Source organism: Coffea arabica, chromosome 2e (genome assembly GCF_036785885.1).
Source record: "Coffea arabica cultivar ET-39 chromosome 2e, Coffea Arabica ET-39 HiFi, whole genome shotgun sequence".
In the NCBI taxonomy this organism is placed as follows: Eukaryota; Viridiplantae; Streptophyta; class Magnoliopsida; order Gentianales; family Rubiaceae; genus Coffea; species Coffea arabica.
The window spans coordinates 8732223-8746871 of NC_092313.1; the positions used below are offsets into that span (position 1 = coordinate 8732223).

The 14649-nt window shown below is 36.6% G+C and overlaps 2 protein-coding genes and 1 non-coding gene across 5 annotated transcripts; 2 read left to right on the top strand and 1 right to left on the bottom strand.

The window, feature by feature from the left end:
* Positions 1-411: 411 nt before the first annotated feature.
* LOC113730724 (pyruvate kinase 1, cytosolic) lies at positions 412-6974 on the top strand. Its single transcript, XM_027255599.2, has 16 exons — positions 412-746; positions 975-1071; positions 1361-1458; positions 1606-1761; positions 2413-2490; positions 2677-2808; positions 3265-3345; positions 3550-3621; positions 3726-3815; positions 4105-4249; positions 4399-4487; positions 5135-5230; positions 5379-5446; positions 5678-5777; positions 6086-6145; positions 6565-6974. Exons 1-16 carry the CDS (start codon positions 678-680, stop codon positions 6715-6717), a joined length of 1584 nt encoding a protein of 527 aa, XP_027111400.1. The 5' UTR covers positions 412-677; the 3' UTR covers positions 6718-6974.
* Positions 6975-7501: 527 nt separating this feature from the next.
* On the top strand, positions 7502-7574 carry TRNAR-UCU (transfer RNA arginine (anticodon UCU)). The gene has a single exon. It is a non-coding gene; the product is annotated as a tRNA-Arg (tRNA).
* A 1482-nt stretch (positions 7575-9056) lies between these two features.
* LOC113730725 (mRNA cap guanine-N(7) methyltransferase 2-like) lies at positions 9057-13802 on the bottom strand. Of its 3 annotated transcripts, none has more exons than XM_027255600.2 (10): positions 13426-13801; positions 13170-13264; positions 12631-12702; positions 12365-12474; positions 11843-11977; positions 11653-11745; positions 11282-11350; positions 10465-10553; positions 10243-10340; positions 9057-9596 (listed from the first exon to the last, which is right to left on the bottom strand). In XM_027255600.2, the coding sequence occupies exons 1-10, from the start codon at positions 13616-13618 to the stop codon at positions 9456-9458; spliced, it is 1095 nt and encodes a 364-aa protein (XP_027111401.1). In that variant the 5' UTR covers positions 13619-13801; the 3' UTR covers positions 9057-9455. The 3 variants fall into 3 exon arrangements, with proteins under 3 accessions (XP_027111401.1, XP_027111402.1, XP_071934822.1); XM_027255601.2 differs by having other exon boundaries at positions 11843-11965; positions 13426-13799; XM_072078721.1 differs by lacking the exon at positions 11653-11745 and having other exon boundaries at positions 13426-13802.
* Between the last annotated feature and the right edge of the window lie 847 nt (positions 13803-14649).

The following is a 14649-nucleotide window of genomic DNA, read 5'->3' on the forward strand; positions in this document are numbered from 1 at the left end:
TTTTTCCTTCTACCAAAACCTTTATTCTCACATTGTGTAAAACTGATTTCTAATTAATTACAAAAGAATGTCATTTGATATATCAATTGGCATTATTTTGTAATTGTAAGTTACCGTTTATCATTAAAGAAGTTTTCAACAATTATTTGCATTAATCAGTTACTAATAATTAATTAGTATTCTAATTACTCAATTGTTAGATATTAGTTTCTAATAAGACATAATATCTTACGATATAGGAGTAATTTATCCTCATATGAGGTAAGTAACTGGATCCACAATTCTGCTAAAGGAAGTAAGTGTAATTTTACAAATCTTAGGGGAGGTTTTTGAAATTATCCCTAATAAAAAAGGCTTCCATTTACCCAAATATTAATTAAATTGTTCAGTCCCTCTTTTGGCCTTTCTTCTAAGAAAAAAATACTGTAATAAGAAGAATAAAAAGAAAAATTCTATATGAAACTTCCGACGCTAAAATATGAAGCTCTACTTTTTTGTGAAGTATCTACTTTCACCTCTCCTCCATTGATCATCCCAGCTCCACGCTACTTGAGAAGCTCTGCTCTATTTCTCTTTCAGTACATACTTGCATACTACATAGACTCCCTCTCTTTCTCTCTCTAAAATTTCTGCATCAGCTCAGTGATTTGCTATCGAAAAATAAAAGAAGGAAGAAAATGCATTCAACTCATTTGCTTCTGGAAGAGCCAATTCGGATGGCTTCAATTCTTGAGCCATCAAAGCCTGTAAGCATATAGCTTTACTTGCTACTCCTTTAATAGTCACTCTTTTTTATTTTCTTTGTGGGTTTTGTTTTCTCTGTCTGTTGTTTCGAATTTGAGTAGTTTTTGTTAGTTCTTCGTGTTAATTTTAGTTCCTATAAGTTTTTGATGGAAAATCAGTGGACATTATATTTTGAAGTTAATTGCTTGTTAATTTTTTTTTTTTTAATTTTCAAACATCGTTGTTTGCAGAATTTCTTTCCAGCAATGACGAAGATTGTTGGGACTCTGGGCCCCAAATCGCGTACTGTGGAGATCATTTCTGGCTGCCTCAAGGCCGGAATGTCTGGTATACTATCTGCCAGCTTAATCTCTGTCTTATTTCCTGGTCAAAAGCTGTTGTTTGAATTGTTAGATTGCTTTAATAGTAGTATTGCCAGAATCTTGTTGAGGTTTTCTGTGAACCTTTCAAAGGTTTTTGTGGTGATCTGTTTTGGACTGCAATAATTTGACTTTTAGTGGTAAAATGAGAGTAAGGGGGAGTGATTTCTTTCTTACTGGTTTTTTTTTTTTTATTGATTTAATCAGATCAGATCACTTTTAAGGCACTTGAGTTAAGCTCACTAATTTCATTGTAGTGGCACGATTCGATTTCTCGTGGGGTGATACTGAATTCCACCAGGAGACTTTGGAGAACTTGAAGGTGGCTATTAAGAGTACAAAGAAGCTCTGTGCGGTAAGCTCCAATTGCTTGCAGTATATGTTGATAAGTCTGAGTACATATTATAGCTAAAATATGTTTGAAGGTTCTTTATTATTAAGTTATTTTGCATATTTCGATTTCAAAATGGCTATGAGTAGTAACTTTGTGTGCCCCTTGCAGGTTATGCTAGATACCGTGGGTCCTGAGTTGCAAGTTGTGAACAAAACAGAGCATCCTATCTCACTCAAGGCTGAGTCCCTTGTAACACTAACCCCTGACCAAGACAAAGAGGCTTCTTCAAGTTTGCTCCCTATTAATTTCACTGGGTTACCAAAGGTAATCACTAATTATGCTACAACTTCTACCATTCAACTTACCAAGCTATGCTTTTATCCAACTTTTCAGCATAAGATGCTTGAGGATGCATGTGATTTTAAAAAAAAAAAAAACAGCAGAAACATTGCTTATTGTTCTCAGGACTTATAATCAACTGTTAACAACACATTATAAAACCATGGTTTAACCTATGCTTAAACATACTTGTTCCAAAACTGTAGTTATATTTTCCTCTGTTTAGTTGTTGAGCTGTTTTTGGTGCAATTGGTGGATTGCATGCTCTACCACTAGTAGATTGTAGATTCATTGTTTTCATTGTTGATCCTCCCATGTTGGATGCTAGAAAATGGTGAATCAGGCGTGTGCCTGAATTGGTTACTTGGACTGGTTGCATACATGAAATTTGTACTTTCATGTAACTGCATCAGCTGCTAATTGCCAGGCCGATAGATGGCCCTTCTATCCCCTTCATGTTGGATTCTAATATAATCTTTTATATCATCCTATACAACAGGCCATATGTAATGCTATTCAATGCTTTTCTCTCTCTCTTTTTTCCCTCCGAGGACCAGTCAAGGGACTGATAGAATTGGGCTTTACTGATTCTATGACGTTGGTTTCTCTTTTACTGAGGCCAAATTGTTCTTACAGGCAGTTAAAGCTGGAGATACTATTTTCATTGGTCAGTACTTATTCACTGGAAACGAAACGACTTCAGTGTGGCTTGAGGTAATGCTTATCTGCCTGTATATGCCTTAATTTTGTTGACTTGATAAAATTTTTAATTTTTACTGTAGCAGCTGATCTGTGATTTCATGGTGAAGAATCATAGAAATTGGCCAAGGGCTATCGGCCTAGTTTTCATGATTGATGCAATGCATATAAGTCACTTGTTGTGAGTGTTCGATATTGCAGGTGACTGAGGTTAAAGGTGAGGATGTTGTATGTCTTATAAAGAACTCAGCTACATTGGCTGGCTCCTTGTTCACTTTACATGTCTCTCAAATTCACATCGATCTGCCAACCCTGACTGACAAGGATAAGGAGGTACCTTAAATTCTTCTCTCTTTTTCATTCAAAAATGGTAGCCTTTCAAATAGTGTGGTCCATGAGCCATACTACTATTCTTGATCACTGTGAAGGAACTGAAAAGTTATAGGGACTTTGTGTAACAAAAAGGTCCTGTTTGAACCAGTGTGCTTGTAAATCTTTGGCTAATGCTGAGACTTGTGCAAAATTGCATACTTCTTGTGACTTTAGTTTGAGGTCTTTGAGGACTGATTTCTTATTCATATATCTGCTGCAGATGTCACTCAACTATGTCTAGTTGAAAACCATTTTAGTCTAAACTAATGACATTTCTTCCAACATTTTATGTTTCTTGTCCTTTAATGCTAGAACTGCTGGTCCTGCTGGTCTCGCTGGTTATAATCAGAAACCACGTCATATTCCCATGTTTAAACCATGTGTGCGCTGCTTTACAATGTTTCATGTTCAATTTAGGTTATAAGCACCTGGGGTGTGCGAAACAACATAGACTTCCTTTCTCTGTCATACACACGGCATGCAGAAGATGTTCGACATGTAAGGTTTTATTTCTGAATTTCTTGTTTGTTTGCTTTTTCTACATCAAGTTGTCTCTGTCTTCCTTTCCCGTCACTTCCCAATACCTGTTGTATATATTATTGTTCTATAGTAATTCATCAAGCTCACTATGACTTATTTTGGCCTTAAAGTAAGTGTACACTTCTTATTCTCAACTATGTGGATTATTCATTTTTGACACAGGCTCGTGAATTTCTCTCTAAACTGGGTGATCTCAGTCAGACCCATATTTTTGCAAAGATTGAAAATGTAGAGGTGAGCTGTCTCCTGTGTATTCTTGAAGTACTGCTATTTGGGGCCTTATATGTTGTCTTATGTGATTTTCACTTTTTTTTTTTTAAACTGTCATTATCCTGCAGGGGTTAACTCACTTTGATGAGATCCTACAAGAAGCAGATGGCATCATCCTCTCTCGTGGAAATTTGGGAATAGATCTCCCCCCTGAGAAGGTTTGTGTTGTAATTTGAATGTTTTGTCTCGATCAATTGCAAATGGAGTATGAATTGGAAATTCTGATGTGTAATGAGAAATATTAGCTCATTTTCTCTTCGAAGTTCCCCTTAGTTTTCATATTATTTGAAAAGCAAAAGCACTGCCAGTCTTGATGGTAAAAAGTGAATCATAACTGGAAAAGGAATGGAAATTAGTGTTTTCTCTTGTTTTCAATGCTTGTCCATGTTCTTGTTCTAGGAATATATTCCTGATTGATACTATTTTTATGTCTTTCCAAATGCCCAGGTATTTCTATTTCAAAAAGCTGCTGTTTACAAGTGCAATATGGCTGGGAAACCTGCTGTGGTTACACGTGTTGTAGATAGTATGACTGACAACTTAAGACCCACTCGTGCCGAGGCAACTGATGTGGCCAATGCTGTATTGGATGGTGAGTTTCACTTATCACTTATGTACTCGGTTAATTTTCATCCTTGCCCAGGTTTTTCCTTTTGGCAATCCTTGTTTGAGGTGTCCTCATCTATTCATTGTGATTGGGTCTTGGATACTCCAAGCTATAACCATTTACCTCTGTTTCAGGTAGTGATGCAATTCTTCTAGGTGCAGAGACCCTACGTGGGTTATACCCTGTTGAGACTATTTCTATTGTTGGTAAAATTTGTGCTGAGGTAGGTCTACTATGTTACTGACCTAGAAACTTGTTGGTTCAGCTACCTATCTGTTCTGCAACATCTGTGCTTTCTCCCTCCTCTAGCTGATAAAACCTAGTGCAAGCCTCTTATGAATCTTCTAGACTCCTCTAGCTGCAGTTTATAGCTTCTAGGGTTATCTCAGTTTATGTTGTTTTCTTGAATGAGCTACATTCTCCTGTGATTTGAAAGTAGTGTTTCATAAGAAGTCTTTTTGCAATAGGAAGATATCAGACTTGCGTATCATGCAGCCTTCAAAGCCTTATCAATCGGAAAACTCTGTCCTAAGCTGTTCCCCTTGCACCATAGGTATGTGAAAAGTTAGAGGAAATTTTGGATCCATGTCACAAGTCCCATATGCAGTATTGCAGCATACAGGATGTGTATCATTCCTTGGTGTAATGGAGACAGCCTAGGACAGGGTTTTTTTAAGTGACTGTCATCAGCCCTGCATCAACCTATCTTTGAGGATGAACTTCTTTACGTGCTTGTATTGGTTTGTGCAATTGCAGTGCCACCTCTCCCTAATATCAAATTGCTCAATTTTTTGCTTACTTTCGCATCATTTGTCATAATTTAGAGAGCATCTTTACAATCAGATAAATCTACTTCATATGCTGTTGCAGGCTGAGAAAGCTTACAATCAAGATCTCTATTTCAAGAAAACTGTCAAGTATGTTGGAGAACCAATGACCCACTTGGAATCTATTGCTTCCTCTGCGGTATTTCTCTTAAAATTATCGGTTAGCTGTATTTACTCCGCCTAGTTTAGTTTGGATAGGCTATCTCCTTGAAATCCTTTTTAGCTTTACCGTGGCTTGGAGAACCCTGTACACATGCAAGTTTTAAATGTTACTTCTGTTAATGCAGGTTCGAGCTGCCATTAAGGTAAAAGCATCAGTTATCATTTGCTTCACTTCATCTGGAAGAGCTGCAAGGTCTCTCTCTCTCTCTCTCTCTCTCTCTCTGTGCGCATGTCTCTGTTTTTGTGTGTGGTTTGTGAGCAAAATGTTTGGAATGCAACCTTTAACAGTTGAGAATCCTCAAAATTTGAATATTTCCAACTACAATTTGGATGTCCTGAAAAGTGCTAATATCTAGTCTGTATTAACCGATTAGAGAAGCAATTACCTATATAATTTCAACTCTTCCTTTTCAAAATTATGCAGATTGATTGCAAAATATAGGCCGACAATGCCTGTATTGTCAGTTGTTATTCCTCGGCTCAAGACGAATCAGCTCCGCTGGACATTTAGTGGTGCTTTTGAGGTACTGCATGCTGTTTGGAGATCAGCGTCCTTGGTTGCTTGTTGAATTTTAGAGTTGATACAACTTTAAAATGCCATACAAACAGCCTAGAGTTTGTGTCCCTCTTGGTATATATAGACTTACCAGAAAGAGTGCATTGCCTGGATGCTTCTGGGAATCTGATATACATACATACATACATAAATATATATATATATATACACATATATTTTAACCATTGTTCAAATCAATGCTAGTATTCTCCATCATTTGGTAATCGGAAAGTGATATTGGTTGTTTAACCTGCTTACTGATTGGTGTACTTTCAGGCGAGGCAATCTCTTATAGTCAGAGGCCTTTTCCCTATTCTTGCAGATCCACGACATCCAGTAAGATATTTTCTTTGTTGTGGTATTTATTCTGATTGAAAATATCTTTTAGGTTTATCTGTTGCCATGCATCCCGAACATCTGATCATAACCTTTGCTTTAATTCTGATCTCCTACTGCACTTGATTGGCATGTTACTTTCAATAAAATTCTACGGATTTGAATGCCATGATTGTGCAACTTATAACCAAACTCGTTCGATTTTTCTTGTGGTGTACTACCATGTGCACCTATTGGACCAAGTTATGGTGCTCTTTCAATTTTTTCACCCATGCATCATAACTGAATCTGGAAAGTGATTATGGGCTTGGTTGATGTTTGAGCAGTAAATGCTAGCTAATACCAGTGGTTATTCTCCCTTCAGATGATGTTCCTGATTTACCATTGTAACCTAAGTCGTAATGGCTGTGGTTTTGCAGGCTGAGTCTACAAATGCGACCAACGAGTCGGTCTTGAAGGTGGCATTGGATCACGGGAAAGCCTCTGGTGTCATAAAACCGCATGATCGAGTTGTTGTTTGCCAAAAAGTGGGTGATGCATCTGTGGTCAAGATCATTGAGCTTGAGGATTGAATCCTAAAATGTCATCTTCCATTATCTGTGTTTTCCGCTTTGACGAAGCTTCAGGGATTATTTTACTATGGTTTCCGAAAAACCTGTTGACAACTTTCTAGTCCCCATTGTGTAGAATGCAATAAGTTAGACTGGCACCTGTAGATTAAAGTGCCTTCCGCGGGTGGCAGTGAAGGAAGAAAACATGGTTGCTTTGTTATTGATAGAGCAAGTCCTATTACTATCCTGTCTCCTTATGAAGTATATTCCTTTTACCATTTAGCATCTTTGAAAGGATTTACCGAAAGCTGATTAGCGGAGCCACATTCAAGTGACGGTGGGTATATTCTATATACCCCCCAACCCCCCTTCCTCAACTTTGAAGAATTTTTAAAAATGGCTTGAATAAATTTTCAATCTTGGCTTATAATTGCCCCTCCGTAAATTTCTGAAATTTCCTATGTTTCTTTACTGTGCTCTTCTAAAATTCTTGAAGTTTACAACTACCACTTAGTTTTTCTAAAATTCTTGAAGTTTACAACTACCACTTAGTTTATAAATGATGGCAAGCTTGAAATGAAGTCGAATATCAGTTGAAAATTTAGGGGAAAAAAGGGAATTTCAAAAATTTAATACTAATTATGGAGTACGAAAAACTTAGCGAATTATATAAACAAAATAGAGAAAATTACCGGTGAACGCATATTAGGGCAATTCCGTCTCTTAGAATAGTTCATAGGTTTTTTGTGTCGTCTTGTTAAGTGAAAAAAAAGTAGTGCCTGTAATTAACAGTTGAAATAAAGAAGCGCTCGTGGCCTAATGGATAAGGCGCCTGACTTCTAATCAGGCGATTGTGGGTTCGAGTCCCACCGGGCGTGCTCATTGGTGTTTTTATGTGGGTCCGTTCTCTATCTGATTTTAATATATTTTTTTTGTTGGAGGTGAAGTTGGAACCCTTAATTCTTTTTGGTAGCCACTGAACAAAAGTTCAATGGTTACATCGGGGTTTTTTTTTGCTGCAAATAAAATTTGAACCCTTAGTCATTTTTGGTAGCCACTGAACCAAAATTTAATAGTTATATCTCTATCTGATTTTAATATATTTCTTTCGCTCCAGGTGAAATATAAACTCTTAGCCTCTTTTTGATAGCCACTAAACCAAAATTCACTGGTTATATCGGCGTTCCATTCCCCCTGCAGCAACTTTATTTGAACCCCTTTTAACGACTTTCACGTAACAGATGAACACAATTTCTTTTATAATAAAAAGAAAATTCTTGAAATTTTAAACTGAAAACGATCTTAAAAAAGGCGTATCGATTGCTAGTTATAATTCACAATCCAACCTAATCATGAATAGCAAGCAACATGCTCAATCTTTCTTTAAAAAACACTAGCTCCTAGATGATTGATCTTTGCATAATTCTCCATCAGATTTAACAAGAACAAGTAGTCAACCCATGCACCAGCCAATCTCAGAATTGAGACGTACAAGCATTTAATTAAGAAGATTCACCATTTCAATCTGAAGACAATTTCAATCGACCTGTCAATCAATCAATATCAATTATCGACCTCAAGTCCAACAGGTACAGCTACAAGTTGCCTCCTCACTTTTTCGTCAAAATCCTCTTCTTCTACTTCCTTCAAATTATTCTCCCAATGTGTATTTTCTCACGGATCATTGCAGCTCTCTGCATTTCTTATGTCCGGACAAGGGGCACGTGCAACCGTTCCCAACAATTTTGATCATTTTTAATAGCGTGTAACTTTGATTACACACGGCGTAACTTTATTTGCACAACGTGTAACTTTAGTACAAAATTTTGCGAACCCACACACGATATGAAAATCGATGCACAACTTGTTATCTGGACCGCACAAAATTTTTTGACCAAATCATGGCCTTTAACTGCTCAGGAACGGTCATTCTGACCGTCCCCGCCCCATTTCCCTTATGTCCATAGCCTCTGACAGAAGAACTTGCAGAATCCCACATCACAAATTCACAATAAGCTTTCAGCCTAAGAAAGATGGACTCAGGCGGCAAATGAGGAATTAAATAACCAAAATAGCTGGACTTGGACATTGATGACGGTAAGGTCAGAGCCAATTCCTCCACCTCAACTCCAGCCGCCTGGGAATTAACCGGGTAATGCACTATGACAGTCTCAGTGTTGGGTATCATTGCCAAAATCAGTAGAAAGTGGCACTTCACTCTTGATTAGTAGTAATTTCTTCGATATCCCTCTGAGCTGGAGGGACCAATCGGCATTACGAGGCGCATTTTTAGCTTAAGGAATGACATAATCACGGAGGAGTAATTATGCCAATACCATAAAGGCAAAAAGAGAAACTAGTTTTCAGGGCAACTTACAGCAATGCTATACGATTAAAATTGTCCAAGCCATCATGATCTAATATCTCGTCATGAAGCATGTACATAGCTTCAAACCAGAAATATATTTGAGCCATCCATGAGCAAGCATTCTGCCTCTATTACATAAGACATTCGGAGAAGAAATAAGACTATCGTACAACTAAATTCATATGTGATTAGTTGCTTGCACTCCTCTTCACAAATCTACTTCACTCAGCACAACTCAGCAAAGCATCTCATTTTGTACGATCCGGATAGGCCAAATGAAACATCAATGCAAGTTTTTCAGTCATCATACTTCCTCTTACCAGTTCTTAACAGCCAACTACAAACTTGCGTTGAACGTGTAATACCTGCACCTTTTCCAATTAAAATTGGCTCAAATGGCTTCAGCAAAGCGCAACTCTGCTGGACCAGGACCTAGAATTCCTTTCTGCTCAGTTATCTTGCCTAATCCCTGGGAGGTTTCAGTCTGCACACTCTTGTCATCATCTCCCCAACCATTTCCAAGCCAATCTCCCTGCAGCAGCCCCAAAAAAAAAATGTTGGCCAGTTGTTGCACTAGAAAGTTCAAGTCGCATCTACTGTTTCTCTTTGTTGAAACAGAAAATAAGAGAGAGCTTGACTTATTAATGCAACTAGTCTAATCCATGATTTATCAAACTATAGCTTGTCTCTTGCATCAACAACAGAATCTCTCTCTTTAGTTTTGTATTTCCATCTTTTCATTTTTGGATGAGAATTTTCTGCTTGTTTTATTCCTTTTTTTGGATCTTTTCTATTTTTGCAAGCGTGTCGTGAACCCACAACATCAATTTGAAGCAATTTTAATTCTTGTTATGCCTCAAGCATTTCTTATAAACTGTTTCCACTATTCAACAGACAGAGGTGCTTTTTTAAATTCAAACACAGTGCAACTCATTAGGATTAAAATTTATTGCTTTCATCAAAATGTAGAAAAAGTCTTTAAGACTATTGTAATCAACCAAGAAATACTTGATTTTTTGTAATCGTAAGGATGAAACACATAGAATATAGAATGTGAATCTAGAAAATAGATCTTTGATTTTGTGTCAATGTGACTGGTGAAGTTGATCCCTCCCTATAATAGAAGCCAAATCCAGAGGCCCACTTAAATGGCACTTTCCAATATTATAAAGACTTGCCTCATCATTATTGTGACTCCCATCTTCCAATACAGGGGTCATAAGAGGGGGACCAATATCAGGATCAGGCTTTTGAAATATGAAAGTGGTGAATAGACCTGCAGGAGGATGATACCAGAAGAATAAGACCTAAATTTCGTTCTACACAGAAGTAATTTAAGGAAATAGATAAGCAAAGACGCAGTTGATTTCTTTGGAAAACAAATGAAAGGAAGAAATCACCTAAAACATCATATGATCTGGGAAGAAGTCTTCCCCGGGGATCAACAAAATTATGACCTGAGTCTTGCAGCATGCCTGCAAATTGGGCACTTTGAAATGCAGGGGAAACAGGGAAGAATAGTTAGAGATATAAATAAACACACGTAAGAGAGAAATTCATAACAAATTGCTGGAGCCTCATCTTCTCAAATGAACAAAAGCATATGATCAACAATTTAGGAGTTGCACCACCTATAAAAAAATCCCATTCCATTTCCTCCTAATAATCCATCAAAATACCAACAAAATTTTGTCATTTTGCTGAATAATCATCTTTTCAGTTTATATTACTAAATGACAAGCACATTAGCCAGCCATCCGAAGACAAGCATAACAGGAGTGACATCAAAAACACAAAAAAAAATTATGACAGGTAGAACTAGGAGAATAAGCCGCGTACTTAGAGCACTAAGCATAAAACATCTCTGGATGTTTAGTAGTAACTTGTCACCAGGTTTAGATGAAACTTTATATTTACGGAGTACAAGAAATGTAGGAATGAAGAAGGGGAGGAAGAGAACTATCTCCTATAAATTTTCAAACATACCTACCACAATAAAACTAAGTTATTACAATATATGACAATGAAGCTTGGAACCTACAATTACAGAACCTAAATAAAAGTCTTTCAAAATTAGCAACAGAAACCACATACAAAATGTTGGGAACAGTGGTAAGTGAAATATACAATTTCAAATGGTAAACAGACAGGAAAGACTGAACCAACCAAAGGAACAATCTACAATGATTAAAGATTAAAAAAGGAGAAAATCCATACCGGTTATCATCATAAAAATCAGTCAAGTTTTGAATCTCCACATACTCAAGACCAGCCTCTCTAGCCAACCTGCAGACAATTATTCAAAAATGGTTTTCCCAAAAAAGAACTGTAATGCTATCCATAGACGACAGTCATCTAGAAGATCATTCGGTAAATGAAGTAACGGTCCCTATAAGAAGAGGTATGACCACCTAATTGCAAGTCCCATGGCAAGATGCCCAAGGTCCACATCTACTAAGGTTTTACATTAACTGACATCAGGCTACAATTGTAAATCCGGTTTAACCAAGGGGATCATCACACAAATATTGACCCTTTTGCTAGTAGATAGGGGGAGAACAGATAGTGTTGACAAGATAAAAGTTGACCTAATCAAGCTTGGAAAATGAACCAGGCAATGGGTTTCAGCAGAAATTTCATTCGCAAACTTCAACTGGTACTTTTTTCCAAAGAATGGGAACCTGGATATCAATTGAACATGTACCAGGAACTGTCAAACAACTCATAAAAAACTCCAAGAATATCCAATAAAGCAGAAAAATTTAATTTCTTGTTTACTTCTCTTCCTCGACTTCAAAAGTGATCATATAGCTTTCTGATCTGATACAGTTAGGGACAATGTTGGGCTTCATTCCACTGCTCTTGTTGTGGTATGCTTCTACATTTTTCTGGTACTTTGCCCTGCACAGACGGCTAGTTACACTGTAGAGCTAACAAATATGCTAAAATGTATAGAGTTTTATGATATTAGACTACATATGTGAAATGGATGACAAAGATGAGTTTACCAAAACCTTGAATATGAACCATTACCAAAAACCAACTTAGAATAAATGAATTGGAAACAAGCAGCAGCTATATAGCCAGAAGCGAGAATTAGTCCATTGGAACTGACTTCATAACTTGAAGAACAATAGAATGAAAAATTTTGACACAAGGGCCAAATGCATAACAACCCTTAATATATGAAGACGAAGAACTTGATATCTTGCAAAGCTTACACAAAAGCAAGGACATGACCAAACATATACATAACATTTACAAAGATGGCTAAGAAATTATCAAACTTGTTGCGCATACCATATAGTAGATGAGTCAGGAGTAATACCGAAAAAATAACCTCCTGGTTTCAGCAAAGATGAAACATTATGCAACAGTCTCTTCGCTTTGTCCTCTGTCTCAAAGCAAAGCTGCAATAGATAATAGCAACTTCACTCCACCAGATACTTATTTTTCATCTTTTATTTCAAGGTCTCAATTTTGTGTAGGAGAAGTTTTTCCTCCAGTGTCAATAAAGAATATATGCCAGGTAAAATGACATTAAGTAGTAGAATTTTAATTGAAACCTGCAAATGGTGCAAGCAGCAAATGACATCAGCCTGAATCTCTTTGTCCTGCAGATGCAAGCTTATATCTTCCTGCATAAAAGCATTCACGACCCAAGTATCTTAACTACATAGAAAGTTTGCAAGCAACAAAAAGGATCCAAATTTAAGTCCATATGAAATTCATGGATATACTTTAGGAGGGAAACAATTGGGGCAGGATGAAAGGAAGGATTAACTAGATCAACCAAAGCAAGCTACTTTTAATCAATTTTTAACACTTGGTGAAAGTATTGATGGAAGAAAGGTACATGAATCTAATTGATACTCATCCAACCTTAAAAATGTAAACCATCATTGCCAAAACTTACGCAAAACTTCGAACCAAGGAGGAACTAATGCTGGGGAAAAAGGAAGTCTTTCTTTTTCTTTAAAAAAAAATCAAATCCAATATCTGATTAGGGCTAAACGAGAAAAATCATTAAATTCCCAGAAGCCAACTTAAAAGAGACAAGGTAAAAAAAATGCAGTAGTAGTAGAACGCAGGGGGAGGAGCTCACAGTGCAGGGCTCGAGCTCAAAGAAGTCAGAAGTGTAAGACTTGCGCTGACTCTCCCAAGCTTCTCTTACTTCTCCCACGCCCGACGTGCCCACATCTAATCAATCAAACAGCAAAAGAGTAAACAAAGAAATTTTAAATATCAACCACATTCATTTCAATATAAAAGCACATTGAACACTTTAGAAAAGCCAACAAAGGGAAAAAAATCATTGAAATTAAGAAAAGAGAATTGGACAAGAGCAGCGGTAGTAGTACCAATGCCGATGTAGTGACCAATTTGAGCATCGTCCCACTTGTCTTCATCCGCTACTTTCCCACAATACAATTCACATACAGTTGCATATGGCGACACGAATATTTTGATGAGAGCTGTTTTCACGACTTCGATGAGTCTGTGGTGGGTCGACTCTGATAGTATCCTTTGACTCGGGTACGAACCCGCCAGCATCTTCTTGTTAATTTTAGGTTAAAATTTGAAAAATTCTTCAAAGCCCTAGTTTTTAAATTTAACGATTCTATTGCAGAGGCAACGAAGGAGGAGGACGACTTCCGGGGACTCGAGACGAGGAGAGACCGTTTTATTCAGAATTTCTGAAGTCGTGGGGGAAAGCGTTGTGTAGAGGTCCACATCGAAGTCGGGATTCTGAGACAAATAAAACGGCACGCTTTCTTCGTCTAAAGGGATTTTGAGTTGAATTTTTTTTTTAAAAAAAAAGAAAAGGTTTTAGGAGAGCTTATTTTATTTGTTCGTTTTAACTTTTAACTTGCAAAGGTGCAGAACGACAATTAAGACGGATGCCCGCGAGGGGCCAATGGGACCGGGAAAATATTTTCCCCCAATTAAAAAACGAGGCGAGGGAGTATATCCTCTACCAGCCACCCGTTAAAAAAATTAAATAAATATATAAAATATTTAATTTAATTAATTACAACTTTCTAATAATGATATTATTAATTATAAGTATTATATAATATATATTAGTATATGTCATATAATTGATACTATCAATTATATTAATAATTATACATGTCTACTAATAGAAATTATTAATTAGTTATATTAAATTTACTAATACATTTATACTAAATTCCTAATTACACTTAACACAATAACACTTTTTTCTCAAAAAAAAAATACAATAATGACTTTGTGATTATATTTGTTTCAAAAATGAAAATTTGACTACTTTAGTTGTATTTATCTTATCATATTGGATTTTATTCAAATAACTTTTGTTTAATTATTTTTATGACTTTCAATTGTAAAATTAGAATGAATAATGACTTGATGATATATTAATACTTAAGTACTTGATTCTTTACTTAAAAAAAAAGTACTTGATTCTTTACTAAAATTTGATTAAAATAAAATTATAGGACAAATTTTCATTGACCTCGCGGAGGAAACAAGGTGGAGCGGGGACGAGGTGGAGGGCGGGAGGAATTAGTGGGCAGCGATCCTCGTCCCATTGCCATTCC